Source organism: Sciurus vulgaris, assembly GCF_902686455.1.
Source record: "Sciurus vulgaris genome assembly, chromosome: 8".
Classification (NCBI taxonomy): domain Eukaryota; kingdom Metazoa; phylum Chordata; class Mammalia; order Rodentia; family Sciuridae; genus Sciurus; species Sciurus vulgaris.
In genome coordinates, this window is record NC_136468.1 from 145,875,484 (window position 1) to 145,899,039 (window position 23,556).

Below are 23,556 nucleotides of genomic sequence, written 5' to 3' on the forward strand. Positions count from 1 at the left end.
AAAGTCGTGTCACTCTCAGACCTATCACTTAACTTCTCAGTTTTCTAACTTTTGAGCAGGACCATCAAATATTTAAATAACAGCACCTGTGAAAACAAATCAACTGCACTAAACAGAATCAAAACAAGGGGCATTATTAACAATACTCCATTTATAAAAAGTGAAATCCACTGGGCACACCTGTAATCCCAACAACTCTGAAGACGGAGGCAGGAGAATCCAGGTTTGAGGTCTGCCTCAGTAAGATTCTAAGCAATTTAGTGAGACCCTGTCTCAAAAAAAAAAAAAAAAAAAAAAAAAAAAAATTTTTTTTTTTTTTTAAAAGGGATAGGGATATAGGGGATGTAGCTGTAGGGTTCAATCCCTAGTATTTATTTAAAAAAAAGAAGAAGAAAAAGAAAAAAGTGAAATTCCATGGGTCTATTCCAAAGTCTAAAATATTCTAGAAGACACTCAAAATTCTAATCCACATGTGCTTAAGTATTTTAGACTGTGAGCAAGCAAACCATTTAGGATCTGCAGGGTGGAAATTATCTTAAGTCAAGGGCAGTTACATAATAGCCCTGCAAGAAACCTTGAGTAGAATACTAATTCTACATCAGCTTTCTGCTGGGAGGCAGAACACAACTCAGAAAAGAACCCTTTCCTTCTACTTTAAATAAAAAACCATTAAGGAAGAATAAAAGAATGTAAGAACAACAACAAATTTAATAATAAACTAGGAAACTGAAAACATTTAAAACATTATAATTTCATAGTTTACTTTCTTTCATGGATGTAACAATTATTCCAAGGAATTAAAGCTTTTGGGTCAAATTTAAACAATTTACTTGGGGAAACTAAATAGTAAATATAAATTCCCTTTCTGTCTCAACCAGTAAAACAAAACTAGTTTCTGGCCAATTCTCCAACCTTTTAGTTCCAAGAAGAAAGAACTAAATTAGACCAACTTTCTTCTCCCACAGGGACCCAAGAAAAGCTCAGAAGCTCTTTAAAACCTGACCATCAATTCTAAACCTGGGTTTGGACCTTGGCGGGGTGAATTGGGGTGGGGGGTGGGGGGGTTTATCTAAAAATCATAAGGAATTTAAAATTGGCAAGATAAAACATTCACAGGGCTGATGCTAAATACACACACATATGCCCATATATGTATGTGTTTCTTTCTCTTAAACCCAGAGATAAGGTCAAGAGGACAACTCAATCTTTCAATGTCATACAAAGGCATTATATAACAAGTCTACTCAGGTGCAATTTCTGCCCTATAAAAGGTAATGAGTTTATTTCCCTATAGAACATTAACCAGTTCTGTAATCAAGCCTAGCAATCCATTATAATACTTTGGTTACTATATATATATAGCAATCCATTACTATACCAATACTTTGGTTACTATATATATATAGTATATATTATAAGAAAAAAGTGAAATTCCATGGGTCTATTCCAAAGTCTAAAATATTCTGTTATAAGAAAATTCAATTATGCCTTTTATTATAAAAGTCGTGTCACTCTCAGACCTGTCACTTAACTTCTCAGTTACGTGCATAAACATTCCCTGAGTTTCTATATATATATATACTATATATATATATAGTATATATAGAGTAACCAAAGTAGTATTATATATATATATAGTATGTGTGTATACACATACACACACAAATACATGTTTACACACACACATATATATATATATTTTTTAATGTTGGTGGACCTTTATTTTATTCATTTATTTATATGCTGTGCTGAGACTCAAACCCAGTGACTTGACTCACACATGCCAGGCATGTGCTCTACACCACTGGGCCACCACCCTAGCTCCATTTTGGTTACTTTCTTAAATGCCTTCTTATAGCCAATTTTACAGATTTCTTGCTAATTAATTAGCCTAATAAAAACTTTAACATTCATACAGTCTACATTTGTATGTACCTTTAGAAAAATACTTGTATTAAGTTGTTTTATTTCTTTAGTTCTTATTTTTCAATAAGGGCACATTTAAATGGCTTCTTATCTTATCACCAATGATGATCAAACAATATGAGGAAGGATGAGCCTACAGAAAGAAGCATCATGAAGCAATTATTTACTACTCAGAAGAAAGCATGTTTCCTTCAACGTGTTATGGAAACAGCCATTAGGACTTCAGGTAGGAAGTTAATCAGCAGCTTCCTCTATACGTTTATTAATATACAGATACGAAGAGACAGACAATAGAGGAAACAAAAATTCTCTCATCTCCACAGAAGGTAGCAGCTATGTACATATCCCCTATTTCATGAGACAGTTTCGATTCCTCACAAGTATTCAGAGATTGAGCTTAGACCTTACGTACAACCCACAGAATGGCAGAAATGAGAAAGCAAACGTTCTGACAGCATGAGCACAGAACCACTGTAGGAAAGAGCCTTTAAGGATGCCCTTACCCTGCAGACTGACATCTGGTTTGTTGTGAGTGTACCAGTCTTGTCTGAGCAGATAACAGAAGTACAACCAAGAGTTTCCACAGAAGGTAGGCTTCGGACAATGGCATTCTTCTTTGCCATTCTGCGAGTTCCAAGAGCCAGGCAGGTGGTGATGACAGCAGGTAGACCTTCAGGGATGGCTGCAACAGCCAGGGCCACTGCAATCTTAAAGTAGTAGATTGCACCTCTGATCCAGGAGCCCCCGTGAACTGGGTCATTAAAGTGCCCAATATTTATGATCCAGACTGCAATGCAAATAAGGGAGATGACTTTGGAAAGCTGTTCCCCAAACTCATCTAGTTTCTGCTGAAGGGGTGTTCTCTCCTGTTCTGTTGCAACCATTTCATCCCGGATTTTGCCAATTTCAGTGTTGACTCCAGTTGCCACCACCACTCCCATGGCTTTCCCAGCAGCAATGTTTGTACCCTAGGGAGAAGTTGAGAATTGGTCACATTCCAACTTAAATACTGATCAGTTAACCCAGACCCTGAATTTTGATCATGCCACCCAGATTCTCTCACTATATTCTACTGGGTCTTCCCAACCATGAGTGACTGATGCCTCATGCAGGCACCACAGTACTTCCCGAAACCTGGCCTGGAATCCAGGCAGTGCCCTCTTAACCAGAGTAGCCCTGTGCTGACTGACCCACTGCATCTCTGTTTATGACATGCAGCCTGGCTTGCAGACCAGCTTTGGGCTTAGCAGCACTCCAACCACTTTGCATTCCCATTTCTTCGAACCCCACACAACTCTTAAGCCTATGCATCCTTTGTCTCTCCAGTTCCAACAGCTCAGCCACCCTTTCTTTTGTCAGCCATAATAAGATAATAAGAAGGTCAACCAGCCCCATAGGCTCTCTGAAGGGGCTTTACTTAAGCACTAGAATTCAAAAGTCAACAAGTCCTTTCCCTATTCAACTTTAATTCCTAACATTGAAATGATGTAGCTTACTGTGACTAATTCATAATATTTTACTTACATTAGCTAAGCTCTCTTACTAACACAAAAAATCCCATTATTTGAAATATCATTCTAGATTTCATAACTAAAATTCCTGCATTTCTGTGGTATTTAAGAATTTTTCAAACCAAGAGAAAAAGTAAATAGTACAATTAACACCATCTACCTTTCACCTAGACTCAAAGGTTTGCCTGTCTGTACTTTCTGCAAACACACACCTTTTCTTCATGAGCCAGAGAGAGCAGCAGCAGCACCTACACCATTCTGAAAACACCCTCTGCAGGCGAAGGCCTTTCCAAATAGACCTACTTTTTCAATTATGTTTACAGAGTTTCACCATGTTTGAACTAATCTTTTTTCTTCCCTCAAAACTTGCCAATCAAAACAAAAGATGGCTAAGTCACATATTTCACCACTGGCTGTTACTGTTGGATTTTTTCTTTCTTTTTTGGTGACAGAGATTGAACTTAGGGTCTCTTGCATGCAAAGCATGCACTCTGCCACTGAGTACACCACAGCACTATTATTGATGTTTTCTGACAGCTGAGACTAACCACAAGAGAGTAATTATCCTTTGGAATAATACCCAATACTTTCTAAAGTCTGACCATTGAAGGTAGCCAGTGAAAAACAACATCTGTGGACCTTTAAAGCCCAGGTATGTCTCAAAAGAGGGACAAAGGTGTAGCTCAGTAGCACAGTGGGTGCTCAGCATGTGTGAGGCCCCAGGTTCATTCTGCAGCACCACCACCCCTTCCCACCTCTCTCCCTTTGAATATGACAGTGTACTCACAGAAAATAGCATGTTCTTCTTATCTTGGTTGACAGCCCGTGGGTCAGGGACAGGGTCAGTGTGCTTAATGACTGAAACAGACTCACCTAAGCAGGTTGTGAGACAGAAGATACAGTTAGATCTGTGTAAGGTACTCCCAGAACCTGGGAACCCTCATCCATGCCAACCCATTACCATTCTTAAGATACTGTCAATATAGGAAAAAGAACATAAGGCCTGATTCATTGAAAAGGGGCAAACTAGGATAATTTAGAAATGCAAATTCCAGAATAAAGAATGAGAAGATAAAGATTAATTTCAAAATAAAAGAGCTTAATTTTGAAATAAAATCCCCATTATATTTATTTTCTGGAATAACTAGTGAAATTAATTTACCACTTCATACACTATTATGAATCTGACAAAAGACAAAGTTCCTCATTTGGTCTAAAACTACAGTACGATTATTCAACAAGGACTTTCAAGACACTCTGAAGCATTAAAATAGCAACTGTTAAGGGAGACCCACCCTGATAATTTCATGCCTTCAACTTAATCATTTCCTCAACATTTTATGGCTTAAATGGCTTTCAGCTTGTTGCTGCGAACAGTTTAGATAAGCTATTCGTTAAAAAAGAGCCTAAGTTACTCATTCATGGTATCTATGACATTAGTTGCTTTTAAAACCTGAAAATCAGATAAATCTTGGTAGCCTTTAGATTTTATATTTACTAGCTATTTAATTCAGGCTAGCATTGTTTTCAGAGTTAATCTTCTGACAACCTTACTTCCAGTTAATTGGAACCCTCCACCCTTGTTGTGCCTTTATCACACAAAGAAAGGAAAATGCTCCCCCCACCCACCCAATCAAAAACCTAGGAGTGCAAACTCCAGGTAGCAAAATAGTTGCCATTTTTGGCTCACAGATATTAATTGTACCTTTGCTTTTAGCAAAGTATGTTAGATGCAAAATTAGTATTCCTCCGATGAGAAAAAATGTCTCATTGGATAAATAAGTCGCTTTCCACAAAATAGGGAAACAACACTTTAATATCTCAGATTATTACTTCAACTAATGAGGAATTTGTAATTTTTCAAAAAAAAGTAAAGTGATTCTTTCAAAATCAAGCTTTTTTTTAATTAAAAAGATAAACAGGGGCCTCATGTGGTAAAAGTCAAGTTTATTTTAAAATTGTGCTTCTCAACCCACATTGGCAAAAAAAAGTCTAATTGTTAAAGCACCAAGAAAACAAATATTTAAGAGGATTAGGGCGGAATACCATAAAGGGACAGTGGGCAAGAGCTAACTCACACGAGACAGGATTCAACAATGTCAGTGACTTTCCATTTCCAATATGCTAATACTTACCAGTGAGAATCGACTGGTCAACTCTCAGAGTTGTAGATTTGATGGAAGTTAATCTTATATCAGCAGGAACTTTGTCGCCAACTAATTGGAAGGAAGAAGCTTAAATGAGCAAGTTTTGCAACAATGTCATAATTATAACCATATTATAATTGGTCTCCAAATGAAACACAATTTTAAAAGAAAATATTCTGTATACAGTATAATATACAAAAGTCATTAAAACAAACAAGATGATTGACCTATCTCAAGTTCATAAAAACTGTGACAGTAACACTCTGAGGCTGAGGCAAGAGAATCTAAATTTAAGATCAGCCTGGGCAATTCAGCACGAACCTGTCTTAAAATAAATAATAAGGGCCAGGGATACAGCTCAGTGGTAGAATATCCCTAGGTGAATACAAGGATTAAATTATATAGGAAATAAGTCAATGATACTTGGTGATTACACATTCAAAAAATTTGGCTAGCTGGGTGTGGTGGTGCCTGCCTGCAATCCCAGCAACTCAGGAGGATCACAAGTTCAAAGTCAGTTTCAGAAATTTAAGGCACTAAAGAACTCAGTGAGGCCTAGTTTCAAAAAATAAATAAATAAATAAATAAATAAGGGTGAGGAGAGTGGAGGAGATGGGGGCTGGGGATGTAGTTCAGTGGTAAAGCACCCCTGGGTTCAATCTTCAGTTTAACAAAAAAAAAAAAAAAAAAAGTCTGGCTACATACATGTTCAGATAGGCCACCAAGCTCTCACTCTGTGTAAAACGTAATATATTTTCTTAGGCTTCCTTTATCTACCTACCTACCTACCTATCAAGGCACAGCTAAAGGTGTGAGGCTGCACACATCCTGATTCGTTTCATTATGAACAGGAAACAAGTGAATCTCCAAAAAGATGCTCGAATTAACCCCAAGACAATTTAAAAATAACTGTACGGAGACACCATTTTTAAAAAAAGTTTTCTTTTTTAGTTGTTGATGGACTTTTACTTTATTCTTTTATTTATATGTGGGCTAAGAATTGAATCCAGTGCTTCACACATGCTAGGCAAATGCTCTACCACTGAGTCACAAACTGAATCTAATAAAAAATGTTAATGCAGGAAACAATCATGTCATATCAACAGGCACACTTGGTATTTACAGTTCCTACAGTTCTCTACCGATTGCTTTGTGATCATCCTGTATATATGCTACTGGGCAAGGAGGAAGGTAACAACTGTTGGAAAATTTGGTGGGCAAACTGGCAATATATACCAAAACCGCAAAGCACAATATTTTTACCACAATTCCATTTCTCTCCTACATTAGGGACTGAACCCAGGGGAAGCCACCACAGCTATATCCCCATTCCTTTTTCTATTTTGAGACCGGTGATCCTTCTCCTCAGCCTCCTGAGAGGCTGGGATTAGTGGCATGCACCACCATACCCCTTTAACCCCCAAGTCTTCTAAAAGGAATTTACCCTATAGACACTGCTTACCCAGCACATGTTAAATCACAGAATCTTTTGGTAACAGACTCTAATAAAGTGAACACTTTCTCTAAGATACACTATACATTAAGCATAACTCAGATGTGAGTGGTATGTATGGGGCTGCCAGTGGCATAAAAGAAGTACCTCTGGGAAGGTGTTAACAAATTGGAAACACAGGGGCCTGGATGGAAGGAGACTTTTCACCTTATTCATTCTGGTACCTTTTGAAAAGTGAATTATCACAGATGAATAAACCTCTTGTATAACCTGAAAAAGATCTTTTAGTCAAATGAGCTTTCATTCCTGGGCTAAAGAGTTCCTTTAATAACTCTTAAAGGGCCCAACATGTTAATCCATGGAGACAGGAGACCTCAAGTTCTAGGCCAACTTCAGCAACTGGAAAAGATTTTGTCTCAAAAAATAAGGGCTGGGGATGCAACTGATAGAGTGCCCTGGGTTCCATCCCCAGCAAGTTGGTGAGGCAGGAGGCGGGGTGCAGGGGCTGGGAGTGCAGTTTGGTGGTAGAGTGCAGGCATGCACAGGCCCTAGGTACTAGGATTCCACCCCTTGTACCACCACACCCAAAGCGTAAAACACTTTCCATGCCTTTCTGAAACCAACATGGTTTTATAAGTATTAACATAAGAACTAAAAATCAAAATATCATTTATAATTCTAGGGAGAATTTATCCTAAAATCAAAACTTCACTTTTCTAGACTTATTCTAAACATTAAATTATAACTGTCACTGGTTCCACACATAAAATGGTAAAATAGCCATCCTGTTCAAGAAGTAAATTTTGAAGGAAAAAAAAGTAAACATTGAACTTGTTAAACCTTCAATTTAGCAATTTAATTTCAAATTTACACTTCAGAGCTTTTTTTTTTTTTTTTTTTTTTTTTTTTTTTTTGTGGCGCTGGGGATTGAACCCAGGGCCTTGTGCACATGAGGCAAGCACCCTACCAACTAAGCTATATCCCCAGCCCCACTTCAGAGCTTTTAAGAATATGGTTTGCTTTTTTAACTTCAGTACATGAAACAACCTTGCCTAACTGGGCTATGTGGTAACAAGGTGGCAGAGAAAGAGTATGTCAATACATAATCTCAAGAGGCAAAGATCATCCTAGCATTTGACTGCAGGGACACATACATTCAGATGAAATTCCTGCTGGAAATGCTTACGCAATGAAGAGCAATATTCCAAATGAATAAACCAGAACCTTTTGTTTTAACAGTTCTGTTCATGCTACTCTGAAGAGTGCACATCTAATGGATAAATAAAGCAGCCACATTTTAAACTTCAGTGACCTTCGACAGCTGAAATACCCTATCAAGATAAAAATTTTAAACCAAATTAAAATTTTACTGTATTAGTTCTGTATGTTATAATTAACCATGCCCTTGAACACTGCAAAGGCCCTAAAGGGAAAACTTTCAAATGTTCCTTTGACATCTGAGAAGATTTGTTATGATCCTCTACGAACAAAAGACTTCTTTTTGTCCAATGTAGTACAGAGGTCCTCACAGTCTATAAACATTGTCACACTTCTGCCCTGTCACTATCAGAAATATACAGTAATTCTATTTTAAAAATTCTACAGGCTGATGATGTGGCTCAGTGGTAGAGTTCTTGCCTACCCAGCACCAAAACAAAACAATAAAAAAATAATAATAATAATCCATATATATTCCTCAGCTCATGCTCTCATATACCTGACACATTTAAGAACAGCAAAGCTAGTATGCAAATTAAGGGCCAACTATAAGAGGATGCAAAAGCAAGTGCTTGGCTTGTTTTGAATTTCAGCCTAAGATCAGAGGTTCTGATACAAGCAGAAAACATTTTTTTAGATTCATTTTTATTGTAAACAAATGGGATACGTTTCTGATTGTACATGGAGTAACAGCATACCATTTGCGTAATCATACATTTACATAGGGTAATAACGTTTGATTCATTCTGTTATTTTTTCCTCCCCCCCTTTTCCCTCTATACAGTCCCTCCTTCCTCCATTCTTGCCCCGCTCCCACCCCCCATTATGTGTCATCATCCGCTTATCAGTGAGATCATTCACCATTTGCATTTTTGAGATTGGCTTATCTCACTTAGCATGATATTCTCCAATTTCATCCATTTGCCTGCAAATGCCATAATTTTATTATTCTTTATAGCTGAGTGATATTCCATTGTGTGTGTGTGTGTGTGTGTGTGTGTGTGTGTGTGTGTACCAAAGATAAATTTCCAGGATAATACAGTTAACATTATCTATTAGGGTGGGACCAATACTACATATTTGCTGCATGAAAAAATACTTATACTGACATGATACACATTTAACTGTTGCCCCAATGTTGAGAAGTGAATGCCTCAAATGTTAAGAGAACAGATCATGGGGAAAACCCTTAAAAATTGACCTTCACTTCTTCTCAACCTTTTTTCCATCTCACAACTGCCATTCTAATTAGAATGCAAATTAAGGCAGGCGTGGCACACACCTGTAATCCCAGAAACTAGGAGGCTGAAGTAGGATTTCAAGTTTGAGACCAGCCTCAGCAACTGAGCAAGCCTATATAAAAATAAAAAAAGGACTAGGGATGTGGTTCAGTGGTAAAGTGCTCCTGGGTTAAATCCCCAGTAACTGCCCCCAGCCCCAGCAAAAAAAAAAAAAAAAAAAAAAAAAAAAAAAAAAAAAAAAAAGCAATTAAAATTTAGGCATCAAAAGCTGATAGGGCTGGGCTCAGTGGCACAAACCTATAATCTGAGTACTCAGGAACCTAAGGTAGAAGGATTTTTTTTTTTTTTTAAGTTGTAGATGGACCCATTACCTTTATTTATTAATTTTTTTAATGTGGCAATTCTGAGGATGAAACCCAGTGCCTCACACATGCTAGGCAAGCGCTCTACCACTAAGCCATAACACCAGCCCAAGAAGGATCTCTCGTACAAGGTCAGTCTTGGCAAATTAGCAAAATCCTCTTAAAAAAAAAAAAAAAAGGTGGAGGGAGGGGATGTCATGTGACTCATTGGTGGAACATCCCCGAGTTCAATCTTCAGTACCACCAAAAAGTTAATGAGGGACCTTTTTATACATTACAGATCCTTAGGATATACCCTTTTCTTTTTTTTTTGGTGGAGCTGGGGATTGAACCCAAGGAGTTCATGTATGCCAGGCAAGCACTCTACCACTGAGCAGTACCTTCAGTCCTAGGACTAACCCTAACCCCACCCCACTTACAGTTTTTAGAGACAGGTCTTGCCGAGTAGCTGAGCTGCTTAGGGCCTCACTAAATTGCTAAGGCTGGCTTTGAACTCTCAATCCTCCTGCTTCAGCCTCTGGAGAGGCTGGGATTATAGGAATGCACAACCTCACCTGGCTAGGACTCCCTTTTCAAAAGTACAGTTCAATGCATTTGGAGTGGGACCTAGGACTTCACATATTTTAAAGTTTTCCAAAAATAACTAAAAAAAATTAATAATAAATAAATGAAGATAATAAATTAACACAACAAAAAAAGCCCACAACCATAGATAATATCAGAGATTCTTACAGGGCTTGTTGAGAACAGCTTATTGTGTGCTGCTTCTACTGTACTAGGACATTAGCTCTACTCTTAGAAGATATGACTTCTCAGCACTTGGGAAAATGCTATTTTAAAATTATAGATTGCTGTTCCTACCTCTTTGTGGAAAGATACCAAAGCAGCATGAACCTGAACAGGTTTTTAAATCTTTTTGCTCAACTAATCTAACACTTTGGTTAACTGCTATGTGACTCTGCTTCACTCTTTCTGTTAGTAAGTCTTTTTTGGATGGACTGACACTTAGGAAGCAGACTTTCTCAAGGAGTTAAAAGATCCATGAAGGACCCATGGAATACTTTTCCAAAAAAGACTTGTTCTGTGAATTTCAGACAGAGGGTTTGTGCCTGAGGAGCAAGCAGTATTGTTCTGATGATCACATCCAGTAATATTTCCCTGATGGGGCATGTCAATGCCCTTAGGGCAAGTAGTAGTGGAAAATTCTTACTCTTGCCAAGAGAAAGCTCGGCAATTTTTTTCTCCAAAATTTTTTTTCTGTCTCTTTGGGTTGAGGGAGGTATGATAAAAGAATATGTTATTAAACTACCTTCCTTTAACATCTAACACTTTTTTTTTCTTTTTTTTCGGTACTGGGGATTGAACCCAGGGCCTTGTGCTTGCGAGGCAAACGCTCTACCAACTGAGCTATATCCCCAGCCCCTAACACTTTTTAAATTCAGCTATCTTGCTCCCTTAATCCGTGTCCCTTTCCTTTGCCATTTCAATGAAGATTTCCACTTTGAACAAAAATCCTGAGTATACTTTAGGTTTGGGTTACCAAGAGTATGAGTTGCTTAATGGAGATTATTACTTTGTCACATTTTAGAACTGAATGCAAGATGTCTTTACAATAACTGTTCATAAGCCATGAGAAACACTATTTCCATCACTTAAATAAAATATAAGTACCAACGTTTAAAATCAGCGGCAAACATTAATCATTTACAGTGGAAAATTCCAGAGAATTATTCAAATCTTTTCTAAGAGAAAACTATATAAGATCAGAAACTGTTTTCTAAATGCCACTTTTTTTCGGGGGGAGAGTGGTGCTGGGGGACTGCTTTGCACATTCTAGACAAGTGCTCTATCAGTGGGTCCCAATCTTTCCTCCACTATTGTTTAAGTTTAAACAGCTCTAGGAAAAGCAAGTCGTAACAAAATTAACTATCCCTAAACATTTAACTGTGACTCAAACATTTACACTACTTGTTTATTACTCAAAGCTACTTCCAGGCCTCAGTGAGTAAGAACATCATTAAAGAGCACCACAGTGTATGCTACATTGGCCCCAATCACATTTTGAGGAGGGGGTAGTGTTCTTTTTTTAAAAGTGCCAGTGTGGCCAGGTGCAGGGTCACACTCCTATAATCCCAGTGATGGACGGTTGAAGCAGAAGGATCACAAGCTCAGCCAGCCTCAGTCACTAAGCAAGGCCCTAAGCAACTTAAGGAGACCCTGTGTCAAAATAATAAAAAAGTCTGGGGATGTAGCTCAGTGGTAAAGACCCCTGAGTTCAATACTGGTACCCAAAACAAAAGCTAATGTGAAGCCACTGTTTTGTATTTTGAATGCTTCTTCCTACTAGACTTGAGATACAGGTTAGTCTCCAACCACAGTTCACAGCATGACCACTGCTGCCTACCCCTCACTATTCTCTCCTCTCTGAACTTCAACACAATGGTCTTCAGTTCCTCATGGTGCTTTCTGGGTACTCAGAGACCCTTTATTTCCTCCCCCTAAAGAGCAAGGCTTTCGGGCTGGGGATGTAGCTCAGTTGGTAGAGTGCTTGCCTCACTAGTACAAGGCCCTGGGTTCAATCCCCAGCACTGTGGTGGTGCGGGGGAGGCAAGGCTTTCCTTGCAGTCTCAAAAGGCTACCCCTTAGGATGGACCACAGAGAGAGACCAAAAGATCCAATGAAGGCAGAGTCTCTGGGCTACCACTGATTTCCTAATTCCTAGCAATGTACCCAGTGCACAATGAGTGCTAAGTAAAATACTTGTCAGTGAACAAAATGCTTGCAGCACACATTTTCTTTAATAAACAAGCATCAAAAGACTTTTATCAAGTTGAAGAATGTCACAAATCCACAAACAATGAAAAATCGGGGTCCAAAGAGGTCTGAGACTTAGCTGGGTTAAATGAGGTTTAATAATACTTAACAGTTGATTAAGTTCTATAGTTAGACTAAAACAGACAAGTACATTTTAAGTCATAAGAAATATTTTATAATAAAACTGATTTTAAAAAATGACTTGGCTGGTTCTATGCAGGTAAGTTCCCAATCACTAGAGGAATAAGAGGCAGCATGATAACCACGAATTAAGATGTGTAGAGGAAGCCACGGGCCACCCAAGGCTAGAGCGTACAGCATCTGGCATACCTCCCAATGTGAATTTTTTTTAATTTACAAAAGTAAAACATACTTTTAAAAAGGTTAAACCCTGTTCTTCTCCTTCCCTTTATTCAACAATACACACTCTGTTAACAGTAGTCACCTTCTAGATCGATCTTTTGTTTTGTACCAGGGATTGAACCCAGGGGCACTTAACCACTGAGCCACATTCCCAGTGTTTTTTTTTTTGAAACAGGGTCTTACTAAGTTACTGAGGCTGGCTTTGAACTCCTGCCGCTGGAATCTCAGGCATGTGCCACCTCAACTGGCTAGATCATTCTTTATGTGTAACACTTACAGATCTGCCTCATCCTTTCTTTTTGGCTGAAGAGTAATAATCTTAGAGAACCTGTTTCTATACCAGGCACTTGCTGTAGGGGCTGTGTAGGTCACTACTTCGACCTTTCAACTGCTCACAAGAAACATGCTGTTATCTCCAATTCTCAGTTTATTAGGGAGGCACTTTTCAAGGTCCCAGCACCATACAATCACACTACAGGCTCAAATCAGTCTCCATTTTCAAGGCAAGGCCATCTAGGTGTTTCTAACTCTTCCTATTACAATGCTACAGGGCAAATACTTTTGTGCAAGCACTTTAATTTTGGAGGACAGTCATAGAAGAATTCCTCATAAAATGGCTGTGATTCCCACCAAATTCATATTCCTGCCATCTCCCTGCAACTCTCAACCTTATAATGGTACTTTGCTTACTTTTCAAAAGTCATTATCTTCAATTAAATTCAAGAAAAATGAACCCCATACTACTTTTTCCAAAATCATAATCTCAGTGGCAAGAATGGAAAGGTTGACACTTACTGGTACTGTGACTACCACTGAGTCATGGGAAGGGGGAGGAGGTAATTACAGGAAATCAGGAAATGCCAGCCCCATGAAATCAGGTCAAGTTTCAAGATCGACTGATCCACCATGGTCTGATGGCTGGAGAGACCTCCCAGAATGCCTCATTTCTGAGTTCTTAATATATTAAATTATACCAACAGTTCTGAAGGACCCTAGGTCTCAAAACTCACTATTTCTAAATACCTGCATTGATTTTTTTTTTTGTTTTATACTATTTTGCTATTCTGCTTTAAGATGAAGAATTACATCTGTTTTAAAAACAAAGGTAGTGAGGCTGAGTTTGTAACTCAGTGGTAGAATGCTTGCCTAGCATGTGTGAGGCACTGGGTTGGATCTTCAGCACCACATATAAATAAAGCTACTGTGTCCATCTACAACTAAAAAGATTTTTTAAAATTTTTCAGTCATCTGGATACAGATGTCTCAACCTGTATCTCTAAAGAGCCCTTGTGCTCCAGCTCTCCCATCCTTCTCATTGTAAAGTAACTCCACACAAGGGGGAAAAAACGAAGAAGAATAAACATGCGCAACACCTTATTTGGTCATACCTCTTTGCTTCTGCTTATCATTTAAGAACAAGTAAAAACTATTCATTCTGACAATGCTTTATCAACACTAGGTAAACTGCTTAAATCAGATCATAATTATATAGATTGTTAAAACCAAATAGCTAGCATCCTGGTACAAACTTCCAGGAAAGAGAACAAATAAACTTCCTGAAATCATGTATAAGATTTTTGAATATGTGTCTTTGAGGAAAGTACACAGAGTCTGTAAATTCTCAAAAGAACTGTGATCTAGAAATCATCAAGAACTACTCTAAAGCCTTGATACCGAGTTATCCCACCTGGGACCTTGTTAGAAATGCCAAACAACTAGGACCCATTTCAGAACTACAGAACTGAAATATACATTTTAATGAAATCGCTAGGAGCTTTCTATGCATATCAAGTTAGAGAAGTGCCAAAACTTCTGGCTAAATCTTAAGACACATTTTTTTCCCCAGTGAAGTATTAGGTATAAACCCAGTCCCCTTGCACATGCTGGGCAAGTATTCTACACTCTATGCTACATCCCCAGTCACAACACGTTTATTTTTTTATTTGAAACAGAGTCTCACTAAGTTACCAAGGCTGACCTCAAACTTGGGATCCACCTGCCTTGAACCTCCTGTGTTGCTGGGATTACAGGTGTGTACAACCAAACCTGCCCCTCCCAACCCCGCCTTTTTAAAAGTCCTCATTTTTACATTTTCAAAAAGGGTAGTTAAAAAAAAAAAAAAAGATTTTGCCAAACAGACTGGATGTGGGACAAAAAGCCTCAAGTATTTACTAGCTGGCCCTTTTCAAAAACAATCTCTGTCAAGGCTTCTGCTCTATAGCATCCAGGAGCTCAGAAGGTGTGGATTAAATATTTGCTGAACATTCAAAGCAAGATTGCTCCAATCCCAACAGCAAAATCAGTCCAAGCCTCATGATCAACTATAATCAGATATATTTTAATTTACTATCAAAAGTGAAACACATCTTCCTTTAAGTACTAGTCAAGTTTAAGAATTATTCTATTCTTGAATATATTTTAATATTGTTAGCACTACAGCCCATCATTTCTTTTTTTTTTTTTTTTTGCCGTACTGGGAATCAAACTCAGGGCCTTGTGCTTGTGAGCCAAGCACTCTACCAGCTGAGCTATCTCCCCAGCCCCCATCATTTCATTTTTGCTATAGGAAACAAATTTCTTACAGCTCTAAAGCAAATGCAATTTTAAGACTGTGTCATTTCTATCACTTACATAATCACAACAGGATTCGCTTCAGAGTATACTACAGGACAGAAGTCATCTGAGGATATCTATGTCCTTGTGCTATCCGACAACCCCAGGTTACCAAGATACAAGAAGTTTGTTTAAAACAATCCAGAAAACAGTGCCCTTGAGAAATCAATAAATAACCCCCCAGGATATATACTCAAACCACCCCAAATGCTAAAATTGGGACTTTTTTCACTATCACTTGATTCACTTTTATAATACCAGCAAATAACACCAAAGTACACTTCTTTTAAGATCCTACACAGGGGTTGGGCATGTGGCTCAGTGGTTAGAGTACTTGCCTAGCATGTGTGAGGCCCTGAGTTTTAATCCCCAGCACTGGGGGGGAAGATAAAATCATACACAATTTTACTAATTTTGGTTTCCATTCATCTAGAGAACTATTTTCCGGCACTAAGATAATAAATTACTGTGGCTTTGGAAGAGGAATATGTGGGTCATTATCTCCAAATATTTATTAACCAAATAAATGTTATTTGGCTCCTGTGTTCTAGATAAAACTAAGGTTCACATAAGCATTTGTAATAGATACTAAGACAATTTCTCCTTGGAAAGGTTATTAACTAGTATAGCGACATCTAAAATTTAATTTCCTTAATGCCTTCCAAATCTCCCTGCCCCAAAACCAGTACAGCCTAGCCTTCAAAAAACTCAACTGAACCATTCTACCAATTATCTTCCAAAGGCTGACAAAAAGAACTTTATCACTTACAGACAGGAGATGAGGCTTAACATTATAAACAATGACTACAAAAAGGTATCTTTCTCCCTGAAAGCATCAGAAACACAAGTCAGTACATTTTCAATCTCCAAATAATTTACAATATTCTCTATTCTTCATACATAATGACCTTTTCATGCCCAATTTATAGTATAAATAAAAGAATAGCTTGGGAGGCTGAGACGAGAGAATCTCAAGTTTAAAGTAAGCCTCAGTAAGGGCAAGGCATGAAGCAACTAAGTGAGACCCTATCTCTAAATAAAATACAACACAGGGCTGGGGATGTGGCTCAGTGGTTGAGTGCCCCCCCACCCCACCCCCAGTTCAATCCCTGATATCCACCTCCCATCAAAAAAGCATCAAACTATTATGTGTAAAAGCACAATTTATGCCATTTATCCTTTCAGTTTAGGTAGACAATAAGACTTTTCCCTCTTTTAGGGGGACAGAGTCTTGCTAAGTTGCCCATGCTGGTCTCAGATTTCAAACCTTCTGCCTCAGCCTCCCAGGCAGCTGCAAATTACAGGTGTGTGCCACCATACCTCGTGACAATAAAACTTTGACAAGAAAAAAAAAAATCAGAAGTTCACATCTATGGTTTCCAAAAACTGAATTATTAGGTTAAATATGGAAGAAAGAACATTTTAATATCAAAGGGCCATATATTATATGTAATAACCAGAAAAGGTGAATCCATCAAACCACAAACTGGTTGCCAGGGACTGGGAAGATGATGGCAGAGGGAATAACTGCTAGCAGGGATGAGGTTTCTTCATGGGAGGATGAAAATGTTAAAGAATTAGATAGTGATGATTATATAACTCTGACCATACTTAACTGTATTCTTTAAAAGAGTAAAGTTAATGACATGTGGACCACTGTCTCAATAAAGCCTTTAAAAAAATGGTGACCTGGGTATAGGTGAAATGACTGACGCACTATGTATACATTTACCATATTTACCAAGTACACATCTAACAAATTAACTAGTTGAAGGGCAGAGGAAATAAGCCATAAAGACTCATTTTCCTCAACTGCAAAGGGTAGGTTTATCTGCAGTGATTGTTTAAAAAAAAAAAAAAAAAAAAAAAAATTAAATAAATTTGCAAGGTTATCACTGTATCCACACATTTTAAGTTCAGCTATTACTGACCACATGCACAGATGGCAATGATCTATTCTGCATAGCAAGCTGAATAAGCATGTTCACATTAACTGAACCTACCCTCTACTTCTGATTTTAGAGAGCACGTGACAGGCTCAGCAAGAAGGTATCAACTGTCAAGGTGACCCTCCCCCCCTTAAGGATTCAGAAACTGGTAAAAGGGAAAAGAATTTAAATGTGTGTACTGCCTAGTAGTAGATGTTATATTCACCAAGAATAGTAGATATTATATTCATCTGTTTTGAATATCAAACTTGGTCTTCTGAGTATTAAATTTGTTCTTAGGGGTTGGAGTTGTAGCTCAGTGATAGAGTGCTCACCTAACGTGTGAGGCACCGGGTTTGATCCTCAGCACCAAATAAAAACAAAAAAAAATAAATAAAAATAAAAAAGCTATCTCTCCATCTACAACTAAAAAAATTCTTTTTAACTTTGTTTTTAATCTTGAAAGACAGGAAATTGTGAGGAGCCCAGGAAAGAGGAGAATGGAAAGTGTGTTTTTAAGAGGTGTACTGTTTTCAAGTTGAGGGATGATGAAAAAAGCAATGGAAATGGATGGTGGTGACAGTTGTACAATATGAATGTACTTAATGGCACAGAACTGTATACTTAAAAACATAAAATAGCCGGGCACAGTGGCCCACACCTGTAATCTCAGCGGCTCAGGTGGTTGAGGCAGGAGGATGGCAAGTTTAAAGCCAGCAAGGTGCTAAGCAACTCAGTGAGACCCTCAGAGGGGATGTGGCTCAGTAGTCAAGTGGGTCCCCCACCCACTGCCGCAATCCCTGGTACCCCCCCCCCCAAAAAAAAAGATAATCCCAGTGATTCTAGAGGCTAAGGCAGGAGGATCACAAGCTCTAGATCAGGCTCAGAAACTGATCAAGCAAGGCCCTATCTCAAAAAATAAAGGGCTAGGGGTGTAACTCAGCAATGAGCGCCTACAGACTCAATTCCCAGTACTGGGGACAGGGGGTAGGGTGGGAATTAGATGATTTTTTTTTTTTTTTTTTTTTTTAAAAGATTCTAGAAGACTAGGAATCTCAGATCACACACACTATGGATCAACCATTCTCTGTCCTTCCAAAACTATCAAATGCAACATATAAAACTATAATACAAAGAATGGAATTATATAGTATACAAGAAGGATCAGATAGATCAATGTTATAACTAAAGTTTCTCCACTGTATGATCAATGTATTGGGCAAATGAATAACATCTCTAGGATTTACCAAACTTAACCAAAAAAAGGTTAGGAAATTTGTTACTACTGAAAAAGTCTGTATGCCTGGAGCACAAACAAATTGCATAAGATGAAATCACAGAAGTAAGCAAGGACACACAAGTTCTATTAAGTCAAAGAAAGAATTTCATATTTCCAGAGCAATGCGGAAGCCACTTAAGAGTTTTAGCAGATGAACAGATGACATGTCCTTAAAGAAACCACTCTGCTGCATAGAGCATGGAATTAAAGATGTCAACAAGGGAAGCCAGGGTTTCCCTAGGAGAGAGAGGACAGGCAGTGTGGTGACCAAGGAGACAGAGTTCATGGACTTGGATGTGCTTTGGGATCAGAGCCAATGGTTTCAGAGACAAATCCTGAAGGGAAGACTCCAGGATTCTCTCAGTCTACTAGGTGGTTAGAATGCCCTAGCAAGATGGCAAAGACTGGCAAGAACCAGAATTCAGATTCTTCTGATTCAAGGCAGAAGAGAAACTGGCTGTAGTCTTCACGTAAGACCCAATACATAAAATATTCTCAATCTGACAGGCTGAGAATGTATTCCCAGAAGAAGTTGGAGAAATGGCAAACAAAGCCAAACAATCACATACACATATACAGGCAAGGCCATCTGCAACCCAACCTACCATGTATATTTGTGGAATGACAATTATTTTCCTGTCATTGTCTTTCTCAGTTACTCTGATCCAGTCACCTAAACTAGAATCCTATCAATATCTTTGATTCTACATCCATTCAGTGATCCAAACCTGTTCCTTTGCATTTATATCAGAGGCTGACATTTCAAACTACACATGACTACAATTCCATACTAAAGGGACATTTAATTAATATTTTGGTTTGAAACCTGGTAAAGAGTAGCCCCAAATGATTCTAATGTGCAAGCATGCTTAAGAACCAACCCTGATAAACTCCTAACATCTTACATTATTCTTAAGGCTGCTGCCCTACTTATCTCTTGCCCTCATTATTTCTTGCCTATTAAAATAGCTTCCCTGTGTCTAATGTTCCCCATTTTGACCTATTTTCTTCTTCTTTCCCATTTTATCCCCCTGTCTGGTGGTACTGCAGATTGAACCCAAGGCCTCAGGAATGTTAGGCAAGCACTCTATCACTGAGCTACATACATCCCCAGGATTTTTTATTTTTGAGACAGCGTCTTGTTAACTTGCCCAGGCTGGCCTCAAACTTACGATCTTCCTGCTTCAGGATCTTGAGCAGCTGGGATTATAGGTGTGTGCTACCGCACCCTGCAACCATTCTGAACTATTAATTTGCTACTCTTTTTTTTTTTTTTTTTTTGCTATGAAAAATGTTAACAGTTGGTAATTTTGAATAAGGCCTATAGATAAGAGTATTGTGACAATCTTCCAATTTCCATAATGGCACTGAGGTTGATAAGAGAACATCCATTTTATAAAATAAACACTGAAGAAGTTAGGAGTAAAGGGGCATCACATCTGTAATATACGCTCAAACAGTTCAGGAAGTGCATGTACATACACACTGAAATAGAATGTTAACATTAGGAGAATCTGAGGGAAGGCTATGTGTTAATTCTCTGTCTTAAAACTTTCACATTTGCAATTATGTCTAAATAAAAAGTTTTTTAAGACAAACAAATGAAACACTTTATTCTGAGTTGGTTTCAGGAACAGCCTGATTCTGAGCTATCTGAATACAGGGTATTGAGGACTTGGAGCAGTGAGGACTAGGTCCCTCTGAGGCTGTGGTACATTCAGACTCTGAGTGAATCCCTATAGTCCAGGCCAAGACCACTGGCTCCGTGTGACAAAAAAGTGTTTTTGAGCATGGATTTCAGGGTAATGAAATTACCCTTAACTCATTTTGATAAATTGTTAAAAGTATGACTTAATGTTTGTGCCAAGAACCAAAAACAAGAAATAAACCACATAGCCCTTAAATAGTATTCTAAGGAACAGCTCACTGTGATTGTCAAATCAACATTTAAGCACTACAACTTTACAATGTATCTAAACTAGTAAGTGTAATAACTCAAAACAACTTGTTTAAATACAAAAACTTTCGCTGGGCATGATGGCCATACCTACAGTCCAAACTACTGGGGAGGTTGAAGCAGGAGGATCACTTGAACCCAGGAATTTGAGACCAGCTGGTCAACACAGCAAGACCCCACCTCAAAAGACAAAAAACCCTCCTTATCAACAGTATGAAAGGAACTGCCCAAACACATGGAAATAATCTTACAGAAAACCAAATGTTGCTGGGCTCAGGTCTGTAATCCCAGTGACTCAGGAGGCTGAGGCAGGAAGATCACAAGTTCAAGACCAGCCCCAGCAATTTAGCAAGACTTTGTCTCAAAATAATAAATAAGGTCTGGGGATGCAGCTGGCTGATAGAGCCCCTGGTTTTAATTCTAAAGGAAAAAAAAAAAAAAAGGGAAAGAAAAAGAACAGAATGTTTGGATGGCACTAAAATGTAACACAATTGATATACATCAAAGTAATTATTTTAAATATAATTATCAGCCTTGAGAAAAAGACTACATTCAAAAATACAAATAGGAAAAAAATGACAAACTTGACTCACCAGCAATTTCTACAATATCACCAGGAACTATGTCTTTAGCTTTAATTCTCTGCACACTCTTTCTGTCCTGTCGATACACTTTGCCCATTTCAGGCTCATATTCCTTAAGGGCTTCAATTGCGTTTTCAGCATTTCTTTCCTAAATAAAAGAAAACAGAAGAAAAGTGTAATAAACACCTGCCTGACACTGCAAGTATTATTTCTAGGCCAGGAATTCAAATTTTAATCTAAATCTAAAAGGGGGGGGGGAGCATACTAATGAAGTTTGTATTAAACAATTCATATTTTAAGATGCCAATCATTTTACAAGGACACTTAGGATTTTGGATTAAAAATGAAAAGAAAAACACCCCAGAGGGGTAAAGGAAAAAACCATAATAAGGAAAAGAGGTTACAGAACCTGAAGTCCCTAAGCACACTGAAAAACACAGCCTCAACTCCAGCCATATGTACCCACACCATTTATATCAACTGTCTCACATGAAAGGCTACATGGCAGAACAGTCTTAAGTTAGGCTGCTAGGTTCAATCCAGGCTGTTCCACTTAACAGCTATGTGACTGTGAATAACTTATACAACATGCAGGTTTTACTACCTACAAAACAACTACCTCAAGGAAGGGTTGTGAGAATTAAGTTTTCTGTAAAATGCTTAGACAACGTTTTGGCACATTATAAAGGTTGAGTGATGAATTTTAAAAAATCAAGTTGTCACAAATCCTAGGAAGTATCACTTCAGTGGTAAAGACCAATGAACTACTAGAATTTCATCATCACTGCTAAGTACGTAAACCTAAATGACACAAAACTCAAAGCTAAAATCATGTATGCCACATTTATGATGAGTGTACCTCTGAAAAAGTATGAGACCTTACATTTAGAAAATTTATGATAAAATTACTTTCAATCCCATCAAATGTGATTAAAAAAGTAATTAATCTGGATCATCTTTTAATAAGCAGAAATATTAGTATACTTAACCATAATTAATGTTACTACTATAATTTAAATTCAAATGTTACTAATATTGGAGGAAGAATAAATTCGGAATGTTGTTGCTATTCTGTTAGTCAAATTTGAAACAAAGTCCCCCCACCCAGTACTAGGGATTGAAACCAGGGGCACTCTACCAGTCAGCTGCATCCCCAGACCTTTCTATTTTGAGACAAAGTCTTGCTAAACTGTTGAGGCTAGCCTCAAACTTGCCTCCTGAAGAGTTGGGGTTACAGGTGTGCACCACTGTGCCCAGGACCCTAAAAAAAAGTTATGAATCATATAGTTCTCATTTTTTAAGGTCATCTCAGGGAGAATGAAACTGGATTGCTTAAGGTGAAGGAAATGTTCCACAAGCACTATATTTTGCTACTACTAAAACTACAAAAGTCCATTTAAATCAGATACCCTATATCTCAAACCCTGAAGACAACAATTAAAATCACCCAATAACATCTTTCCCCACTCAGTTCAAACTATCTAAAGGAATATTTAGAGTGTAGAGAATGTGAGAGATAATCATAGCTTTACACCAGTTACTCCCAAAAGAGTAGACTTGGCGTAATACAAACACACCTAACTTATTACAAACAAAATGATAACTTACAGGATATCTAAGGTTTCCCCTGGTTCTACCAAGTTTACAATCCCCATCTCGCTCCACTTACATCTCCTATGCAAATCGAAATAGGCCTATCCTCCTTCAAACAAACCTGATATCCTACTCGTTCTCCTTCACTGAAATCACCTCCCCAGCCTCCTCCTACAAGACTCCTTAATAGTTCCTAATCGCTTGTGATGAAACTGGTCAGAAATGACAGGTACCTCACAATACTACCTAACGTTATAATTTATTTCCAGAAGGCAAGAACCCTTAAGTATGGCTCACACCATCCGGGATACTATGGAAATAAGTAGTATTCTATTACTCTTCATAAAAAAATGTTAATTTTTTAAAAAAATAAAGACAACAAAAAGTCTTATGAAACTGTTAAACCCATTTTGGAATTCAGATCAAATCAGCCTGGGCTTGGGTTCAAATCCAAGAATCTACATAATACATGTATAGGCTTTTGATAAGTCATTTTATCATTCTGAACTTCAGTGTCCCAAATGTCAAATGGGAGTATGATCTGCCTAGCAAGATAATTGTAAGGAT

General features: G+C 38.0%; 1 protein-coding gene and 1 long non-coding RNA gene across 2 annotated transcripts in view; one reads left to right on the top strand and one right to left on the bottom strand.

Moving 5' to 3' along the window:
* ATP2A2 (ATPase sarcoplasmic/endoplasmic reticulum Ca2+ transporting 2) overlaps nucleotides 1-23,556 on the bottom strand; it is a 54,400-nt gene that overhangs the window by 20,208 nt on the left and 10,636 nt on the right. Inside the window, 4 exon segments of the mRNA XM_079149516.1 lie at nucleotides 2,430-2,894; nucleotides 4,225-4,310; nucleotides 5,573-5,653; nucleotides 21,406-21,544. Of these exon segments, the coding sequence (XP_079005642.1) occupies nucleotides 2,430-2,894; nucleotides 4,225-4,310; nucleotides 5,573-5,653; nucleotides 21,406-21,544 (771 nt within the window).
* LOC306667210 lies at nucleotides 16,796-18,591 on the top strand. The gene is made up of 2 exons (XR_013765478.1): nucleotides 16,796-18,149; nucleotides 18,228-18,591. It is a non-coding gene; the product is annotated as an uncharacterized lncRNA (long non-coding RNA).